At 42.7% G+C, this 9,924-nt stretch overlaps 1 protein-coding gene across 1 annotated transcript; it reads right to left on the minus strand.

The window, feature by feature from the left end:
• Positions 1–292: 292 nt before the first annotated feature.
• Positions 293–9,451, minus strand: Dppa2 (developmental pluripotency-associated 2). Its single transcript, NM_001447422.1, has 7 exons — positions 9,389–9,451; positions 8,198–8,354; positions 6,861–7,012; positions 6,708–6,761; positions 4,982–5,234; positions 3,320–3,515; positions 293–2,426 (listed from the first exon to the last, which is right to left on the minus strand). The coding sequence occupies exons 1-7, from the start codon at positions 9,419–9,421 to the stop codon at positions 2,333–2,335; spliced, it is 939 nt and encodes a 312-aa protein (NP_001434351.1). The 5' UTR covers positions 9,422–9,451; the 3' UTR covers positions 293–2,332.
• Between the last annotated feature and the right edge of the window lie 473 nt (positions 9,452–9,924).

Below are 9,924 nucleotides of genomic sequence, written 5' to 3' on the forward strand. Positions count from 1 at the left end.
CTCAGAGGCAGACTGAAAGCTTGAGTAACTATGACCTTCTACCTCCATTTTAAATGTCCAAATGATTCTTTTTAAAAAAAAGTATTATGTATACAGCATTCTGCCTGCATATATGCCTGTAGGTCAGAAGAGGGCACTAGATCTCATTATAGATGGTTATAAGCTACCATGCGGTTGCTGGGTATTGAACTCAAGACGCTTGGAAGAGTAGCCAGTGATTGCTCTTAACTTCAGCCTTCTCTCCAGTCCCTCACATGATTCTTGAGTTCCTCCTTTCTTTGGTTCTGCTCTCCTTTCTTTTTTTCTTTTGTTGTTTGTTCTCATGTGACCCCAAAATTCTAAGATTGAGGCAATCTGGCCTCAACTTGCCGTTTACCATATATAAGGATGGCTTTGTGCTCCTTCTCTAGCTTCCACTGCCTAGGTCCTGGGTCTTGCAGAATCTGTACACATCTATGCTCTTTATGCATGTCACTCTGTATGAGAACACTGAGGCTGAGGGAGAATTAGTTCCAAGTCCAGCCTGGGTTACAACATAAATCTGAGAGCAACCTGGTTTGGAATGAGACCCTATTTCAAAAAACAGAATGTAAAATGCTAGGCTGGGGATATAGCCCAATATATAAGTGCTTGAATAGCATACAGAAAAAAACCTTAGGAACATTTCATAATAGTGGAAATGGTGGTACATACCCATGCCAGCACTAGGTTGGTAAAAAGGGGATCAGAAGCTCAAAAGTTACCCTTAGCTGCAAGGAAAGTTTAAAGCCACCCAAAGCTATGGAAGACTCAGTTTAATGCCAGCAATACATCACCGCCGCATGCCTGCAATCTGGGCACCTTTAACTCTGGCGATATGGGAAGCAGAGGCAAGACCAAGAGCTTGGCATCAACCTAGGCTACACAATGAGTTCCTAAAAACAAGCCAAAGGCACAAGATGCAACTCTCAGTCCTATGTGCATGAGTGAACAGACACTGAGGCATGTTTGTGAATTTGGGGGGCCAGCCTGGGCTCGACAAAGAGTCTCTATCCCTGCCACACATTTACAGCTGAGAATGTAGCTGTGTAAGTAAGGTATATGACTTGCTACTATGCACACAGCCTTGGGTTAAATGCCCAGCACTGTACACAGTGGTATACTTCAGAACTTAGGAAATGAAGTCCCAAGGATAAACCAAGCCCATTCAGCCAAGGAGAGGCAAGGGGTTCGTGGGAGCCTTGCTTTTCCCGGGAAGCTACTGGCATGGAGAGCCATCACAGTTTAGTTGCTGGTGAGCTGTCTGTGCACCAGCGAATAGCTCTCTGTGGTCAAGTCCATGTGAGTGGCCCCAGTGGAGGGATTAGTGGGGCTACACGTGCAATAAGAGAAGACAATGAGAATGAGTGTGACCACTGTGGGAAATACATTTTAAAAAGTAATACATTGGGGTTGGGGATTTAGCTCAGTGGTAGAGCGCTTGCCTAGCAAGCACAAGGCCCTGGGTACGGTCCCCAGCTCCAAAAAAAAGAAAAGAAAAGAAAAAAAAAAGTAATACATTTTAAAAATATATTCAAGGCCAGCCTGTGCTGCGAGAGACGCTGTCATGAAACAACTAGGTGTCCACCAGTATAGCATCAATTCATAAAACACATCTTGGACAATGGGATCTCAGCATTAAAGGAAAAAAAATCAATCGAGAACATGGATATTTCTCCCATACCTACTCCTAATGCCAATCTGAAAGGGAGCATACTATATGATTTCAAATTTATGGCACTCTAGACACTTGTCAACAGTTAAAGATTGTTTAGCACAAGCAGTGAACTCTATACTATAGTCAATAATATATTGACTAGTCAGTACTGGCTAGGAAGTGTGGTACAAGCATGTAAATCCCAACACTTAGGAAGACAAGTTTCTGGTCTACCTAGAAATTCCAGGCCAGCTAGAGTTACATGATAAAGCCTTAATCAAGGGGAAAAAAAAAACTATAAAAAGTACTTTCTATTTTCCTAATTTGAAACTGCTCCCCAACACCCCACCATAAAAATCTATTTAAAAAAGTACAACAAAACAAACCCACTAAAACAATATCATTTCTCAGATAGCTAAGCATTTAGCAAATCCAGCACAAGGCCATGAGGAGATGCCACAGATGTTAACATTCGGCAGAATGTTATTACAGTAATGGATCCTGATTTGTCTGCAGAGTCTCCATTCTGCTGGAAGAGATAGGAGGAGGGGCTTCTGAAGACCGATGTCCAGAATTTTTAGCCATTCGAGGGAACACAGAATGTTTTTTCTTTGCTTCTTCCATTCCCTTCAGATCGAAATAAAATCTTGACATTGTCTAAGGTGGCATATTTGGTGGTGGGGCATTTTTCTTTGAATCGCTCCTCATTTTACCGCTCCTCATTTTGAAGTTTCTCATGAGCTTATTATTGCTGTAAGACAAATGTTAGAAAAAATTTTTAAAGATTCCATAGTCTTCCCTTAACAAAGATTAAAGCTGGCTGTGGTGGCACACACCTTTAATCCTAGCACTAGCTGAGGCAGGCAGATGGATCTCTGTTGGGTTTGAAGCCAGTCTAGACCTTTTGACTCAAAACAATAAGGAACCCATCTCTGGAATCCCTGAGGTGGTTTTCATGAATGCTAGGATTAATGAAGGAAGAGCTACACTTAAGGCTGCCTCTATACTCTCAGAGTTCACATATTCCATGCGCCCAAATATTCTCAAAGCATAGAAAGTTGTTTTGTACTCATGGACAGATGTTGAATTCTGAAGTCTAATTCAGGGCTGGCAGATGTCTTGTCAGGTAAATGTGCCTGTTACCAGGGAACATGAGGGCCTGGTTTTTTATTGTGAATCACATGTACCATGGCTGTGACATGCCTGTGTCCTCAAACATAATCAGTGATGTAAACCAACAAAATAAATATATCTCAGATAAATATCTCACAATATTTATAAGACCAATGTACACTTTCCTTGGGGCTTTGTCTCACATAGCCTAGGCTGGCCTCTACCTCAGATTCTATACTGTGCTGGGGATGGAATCCAGGTTCATATTCAAGTGAGGTAAGTACTATGCCCACTGAGTTAAATTCCTAACCCCTAATAACAGTCTAAGTTCCACACTTGTCAGGCACATGGTTCAGACTTATGAGAAAAAGCCACACTTGTGAATTCTGTTAGCTATTTTCATCTGACCAAAATGGGAAATTAGAAAAATAAGGTGGTTGCTCTGAGGCTTCTGCTCAGTTATTCAGAAATTCATCTAGACATCTTTCTGTTTTTCAGTTTCCCATGCCTAGAGAGGTACTAAGAGGTTACCTGTGAACACATTCAGGACATAGCAAATTATCTTCCACTCCTGGTTCTGGGATAACACAGGCTGGTAACAGGAAGAGAAAATTCATCCTTTGGGGAGTATCTGGAACCCAGGTGAGACCAGCATGAAATTGCAGGCGAACCCAGCCTTTTCTATCTGCAGGGCACTGCCTGCCATGGACAACACACCATCTGACTCCTGAGTAGAAACAAGCAAACAGACAGCAAAATCAAGGCAACTCCCACCACCTCTCAGTAAACCACTCTTGAATTTGCTCTCTTACATTTGGCTAAAAGTCAAATGCATTTTCTGATAGCTCATCTACTATAAAAACTCTTTATGCAATGTGCACTGAAAGACTAAGTATTTGAAAAAGATAAATTAAGAGCAAGGCATGGAAAACCAGTCAGATGACAGCTGCTGACTACAGGAACCTCTCAGTCACTTTACAGAATTATCCTTAATACTTCTTTTCTTTCTTTCCTCAATATGGAGGTTAAATATAGGACCTCAAGAATTCTACAAAAGACTTTCCCTCTGAGCCAACCCCAACAAACCCTTGCTTTCCCTGTAACAGTGGAGGTAGTCAGTATTTATGGTATTAAATACCATTTTCTCCAATGAACTGGCACAAGTATTCTAACTCAGAGTCCACTTATCTGTAGTATACTACCTTGCACTGATCTGACTAAAAGAGCCATGATTGATAGGAAAAATTTCATACACAATTGCTTCAATGCATACATGCATACATATTTTGGAACAAAAGAAACCAAGAAAGTGAAATGATAGGACCCCCCCCCCCCCACCATGGTCTTACACTGAAAGAATCAATATTATAAACACAGTTCTTCTCTCGAAAGCAAACCTGAGGTTCAATATACTTTCCAAACTTTCAAAAAATAAAAAATCACATGGGAGCATAAAAGAAGATGGAGAGCCAATATAATTCTGAAGAATGATCCTAGAGGGATCTGATTTCAAGATACTCTCCAAAGCGATTCTAAGGTGCCAAGGTCCTGACCTAGAGACTGATGGAATAGAAGACTCCAACACAATGAAACTGTGTAGCTATGCCATCCAGAATTTTGTTTTGTTTGAGACAGAATATCTCTGTGTAACTATGGCTGTCCTGGAACTCACTCTGTAGATCAGGGTGGCCTTGAACTCAGAGATCCACCTGTCTTTGCAAAGCAAACTTTAAAAATGAAGTCTTATGTGAGTCATATTTATCCTCTACATCAGTGGTTCTCAACCTGTCAGTCTCGACCCATATGATAAACTTTTATCTCCAAAAATATTTTTATTACAATTCATAACCGTAGCAAAATTACAGTTATAAAGTAACAACAACATAAGCTCTATGGGTAGGGGTCACCACATCATGAGGAACTATACTAAAGGTTGCACATTAGGAAAATTGAGAACCACTATTCTAGGTTCACTTCATTCTGAAATGTGGTCTCTGATTAAGCAGGCTGCCCTTGACATCATCATAAAGGATGACATTGAACTACCCACCTGCCGGCCTCCACCTCTCAAGTGCTGAGATTACACATATGTACCACCCTACCACAGGAACCTCTTCAGACTTTAACCAAGTCTTCAGAGTTTAACCATGCTTCTATAAAAGAGTAACATTCACATCTTTAGGGAGGTCTTACCAACGGTTTCTGGCAGAAAGGCCTCCACAGAAGAGGGAAGAGGACAACGATTCACAGACATAGACTGAGCAGCTCTCATAGCAATTCTTCCCCAGGCTGCGAATGTGGAGCCTTGAGCTGACGTTAGAATTTCCACTACACCATTCTCCTGCTTCTCACTTTGGCAGCTGCTTGGAGGCCCAATTCCTCTGAAGACCATCTTCGGTTTCTTGGGACACAGCTTTTTGGCCTCAAGAGGTGTGTTGGGAATATACTGCAAATGGAATTCACGAGTATTCAAAAGTGCTCAGAGTTGATATGCAAATTTCACCATTTTTGAAGCGCTACTTCTCCTACAGTGTTGGTTCTCAAAGGGGAGAATATTTTGGCAGTTAAAACCAAAAGCACTGATTGGTCTAGACAGATGGCTCACTGGGGATGATCACTGGACTGGAGTTAGGATTCCAGCAACAATGTGTAATCAGGTGGGTGTCCCCAAGAATGCTTATTACTATAGCTCCTGGGGGGAAGGAGGCAGGTTTGCTGGTGCTAGCTGGCTTTCAGAAGAGCTGAGAAAACTTGAGCACCACAAAGGGGTAGACACACTGATAGGATACGAAAAGCCTCCTTCTGGCCTCTATGTGCACATATGTACAAAATGCACGCATTGCACAAAAAAGATCAAGATAAGATCACAGGTTCAAGACCAGGCTGAACTACAAGAACCCAATCACTCCTTTGTTTGGGGGAATTTGTTTTGTTCCTTTTTGTGCTTGTGGTTGGGTTTTTTGTTTTGGTCTCATTTTGTAGCCTAGGCTGACCTTGAATTTGTGGCCCACTCTCCTGCCTCAGTCTCCCAAGTATTGGGATTGAAGTTTGCAACCCATCTAGCTGTTATCTCGAGGTGACATCGATATTGACCTAGAACTTACTGTGTGGCTGAGGAAGACCTTGAACTGTATGTAGACCCTACTGCCCCCACACCCCCAGTTCTAGGATGCTAGGAGTGTGTCATGCCCAGCTCCCTCCCATACCCAGTTTTGAAAGCAACAAAAACCCTATCGAGATGGAAAACTGCTGCTGTCTCAGAGGGTTTGGGGTAGGTCTAAATACGAAATAATCTTACTGGACTACATTCGAACGTTATACATGTGGAGTCAGAGTGATGCAGGCCTGTAATCCCAGCGATTAGACAGGGGAGGCTGAGGCAGGCAGGAGGACCACACTGTAAAGGATTGCCTCAGCAGTTTACTGCTAGGAACGATGGCTCATGCGTGTAATCAAGGGACTTGGGAGGTAGAAGATAGAGCATTCACAGTTCGTATCTGCTTAGCCACACAGGGTTGAGGGCCAGCCTAAGACACTTAAGAGACCATTCCAGACATCCTGCTGTGTGTGCTGGTTCACATCTTTCATCTCAGGAGGCAGAGGCAGATGGATCTCTGAGTTCCAGGCTGTCCAGGGCTATACCAGGAGACCTTGTCTCAAAAAAAAAAAAAAAACAAAAAAACAAAAAAAAACAAAAACAAAAACCCAAAAAAACAAAAACAAAACAGACAAAAACAAACAAACACAATAAAAATGGTTAAAGGTAGGGGCCAGCCATCTGAGTTCAAACCACACATTTGGTTCTCCCGAAGGTCAGTAACCCTGCCTTCAAGGGGAGATTACATAGAACAATTTCAGTGAAACAGCTCACCCCACGGGGAGAGCCCACCCTCACCCCATCATCATAGCCATCACTTACACATTCTTGTTTTGAATATGAATGTCTCCAAAGTCTTGAATAAACCTCAACTTTCTAAGGAAATCAATAAAAAAAAAATAAAAATAAAGTTAAAACATGACCAAACTGTCCATACTCAGCCCATGTAACAGGGGTCCAAGTGGAGGCACTAACCTTGCCATCCGTACTTAAGCTATGATAACGACACCACTCCCGAAGAGTGTTCCGGGACACCTCATTAATCGGAGGCAGGGTGGGCGGAGGACAGGTGCCTAATATGGTTCTTGCAGGATGTTTGATTCCCTCATACCTCACCTGAGAGCGGACTGAGAAAAGAATAGGAAGAAAGCAATAGCATCCGGTGACTGCTTTACAATTACTCTCATAAACCACCCTGTACATAAAGATAGCTTCTTTTTGTTTTCCTCCAATTATGAGAGAAAAAAACTGAGGAGTTCACTTGACCAAGAGCACACACCCCTTAAAATAGGAGACCCGGGACAGTAACCCACACTTACATTCTAAATTCTAAATAAAATTCTTATTTTAATCATGTTTTTATCTGCCAGTATGCATTCTAGACAGCTGAAATTCCCTTTTTCTGTCTAGTTTGTTTGTTTTGTTTTGGAGACAGGGTTTCTCTATGTAGCCCTGACTGCCCTGGAAATTGCTTTGTAGACCAAGGTGGCCTCAAACTCAGATCTGCCTCTGCCGCTGCCGCTGCCTCTGCCTCTGCCTCTGCCTCCCAAGAGCTGAGATTAAAAGGCAGGTGCGCTTAAGAATATTAAGCATATTTGTTTGCTGGTTTAATTGGCTTTGACGACGACAACTACAGAAACAAACTCTTTGGCTTATCATGTATCAGGACTATCGATGTCATTCAGTTGGGAGGCACACGTACTGCAGGAGGCGTCTGGGTTTCATGGATAAAACTTCACTTAGTGTCAAACGAATATAATGGGAGCACCTACAGCCTAGAAGCAATAGGATCAGGAGCTCAGTCCATCCTCAGTTAAATAAAAAGCCCAGTAGCAAGCCAGATGTGGTGGTACACACCTTTAACCCTAGCACTTTGAAGGGAGAGGCAGGCAGATTTCTGAGTTTGAGGCCAGCCTGTTCTGCAGAGTGAGTTCCAGGACAGTTAGGACTAAACAGAGAAACTCTGCCTTGAGGGGAGAAAATTACTCAAAAATAAACCCCAAAGTCTTAACCGGTTAAGAGCTCTTTAAAAACAAACAAGAAACAAAAAAGCCTGCCTGATATGGTGGTATATGCCTTTAACCCCAGCCCCAGGGAGGTAAAACTGGAGGTGTGTTGGAGGGTGGAGGAGGTGGAGGATTTCTGTGAGTTTGAGGCCAGCCTGGTCTAGAAATCAGCAGGCTAGCCAAGGCAACGAAATGATCCTTGTATCAAAACAGTGTACTTTTTCTTCTTTGACTTCCCAAAGTCTTACTGAGAAATCCATCTCAAACCTACACTAGTTTCTCCAGGACTCTTAAGTTTGATGATACCTGGTGGTTTGTGGTCTATGGTTGAAGAAACATTTAATTCCGAATCATTTAATTCTGAATCATTTAATTCCGTAGGATATTCTGTGGTTGTCTCCTCAGTATATGGGACCAGCGTTAAAACCAGACTTTCTTCATCCAAGTCTCCCTCAGATTGGTTCTGCAAAAAGAAGCAGTGGGGGATTCTGCTTACTTTCCAGGCAAGGCTGCTGGATTCAATGATCGCCAGAGACTTAGTGTTGAAATCAGAAAAAGACTAAGGAAGCAGGATGCTAGGAACTACCAGGCCACTGTGGAAGGACTTCCTAAGTCTCAAAAAAAGCAAAGCATTAACTAGGGAGTGACGCTTCCTTGAGGAAGTTCCTGAAGATCTGGTCCACTCCCCTCCCTTGTCCCATTGAAATCTCTTCAACATCTGTACTTTCAAACTTGAAAATTTCTGTTTCCATTTGTATAGCGCCTTTTCAGAGTTCTCCCTACACAAACCCGCTCCTGTTACTGTAAAAAACAACCCAGTAGTAGGGTAATGGCAAATGCCTTTAACCGCAGCCTCCGGGAGGCTGAAGCAGGCCTATCTAGGCCAGCTTGGTGTACAGAACAAGTTCCAGTACATCCAAAGAAACGCTGTCTGGAAAAACCAAACAATCATAAAACAAACAAACAACAACAAAAAGCAAAAACAAACCCCCAAGTCAAATGATCATGATGAGGCCTAAAAGCAGTGATGCCTTGGCCTGGCCAGTTCTGTCTTCTAGCTTGGTACAGTGGCCCTTATCAAGCCTAGAATCACACAAGCCCCGATGGGGAAACCCACCAACCAGGCATCAGCAGTATTGAACTGGCTACTTCTCCTTAGAGGAAAACAAAAAACAAAAACAAAAACTTCATTTTTTAAATGCTTAAGCTATCAAAAATTTCCACTTAATTTTCGCTCACCTTTGCGATAGGTTTTTACCATAGGTACAGCACTCCTTGCTGGGACAATTTACTACTTTATCTAGGAAGCAGTTCCATTTTACTCCCAGGAAATGCAGTGTCAAGCATGTAGGAAAAAAAAAAAAGTTAACAAGCAGAGAGGATTCCAAGATTAAGGCCTTAAACCCCTGCAGTTCCTGGGAAGCCAGACAGGAGACCTAGAAAGAGTAAAAGAGAAACTCCCAAGAGAAAATCAATTCTCTTAGAAAGAAAAGTTACCTGGTTGTAAGTCTCCTGGCCGAAGAATGACATTTTCAGGCAGGCTTGGGAGAAGACAAAGGCGGCAATTGAATGGATGCCGACTTCTTTTATAGGTAAATGACTCCTTCTACTTCCTGTCTTCCTGTTGTCCAATTGAGCTCTTTCCCCTCCTCCTCCTCTCTCCACCCTCTTCTCTTTGACAGTTATTTTATCAGTTCTCTTGGTCTCAGCAGATAATTGATGGCTCAATGCTGAGTTCTCAAGTAAATCAAAAGCCCGCCCCCCTCCTCCTTTTTAAAAATGTAGACTTTCAAGCTTGTCCTGCTGGCGAATGTCTGTAACCTCAGTGCTCCGGATGCAGAAATAGAAGCAGGAGGGTCATGACCTAGAGTTCTGACTGGATGATATGGAAAGACCCTCCCTCCCTCAGGGTGGTGCATGCTAGTAAACCCCAGTGCAGGGAAGGCTGAGTCAGGAAACATGGAGGCTTTAAACCTCCAAGTTGAAGCTCTAAATCCCTTGCAGTTCCTACCAAGTCTGAGACAGGAGACCTA

Source organism: Rattus norvegicus, chromosome 11, assembly GCF_021556685.1.
Source record: "Rattus norvegicus strain SHRSP/BbbUtx chromosome 11, alternate assembly SHRSP_T2T, whole genome shotgun sequence".
Taxonomy (NCBI): Eukaryota; Metazoa; Chordata; class Mammalia; order Rodentia; family Muridae; genus Rattus; species Rattus norvegicus.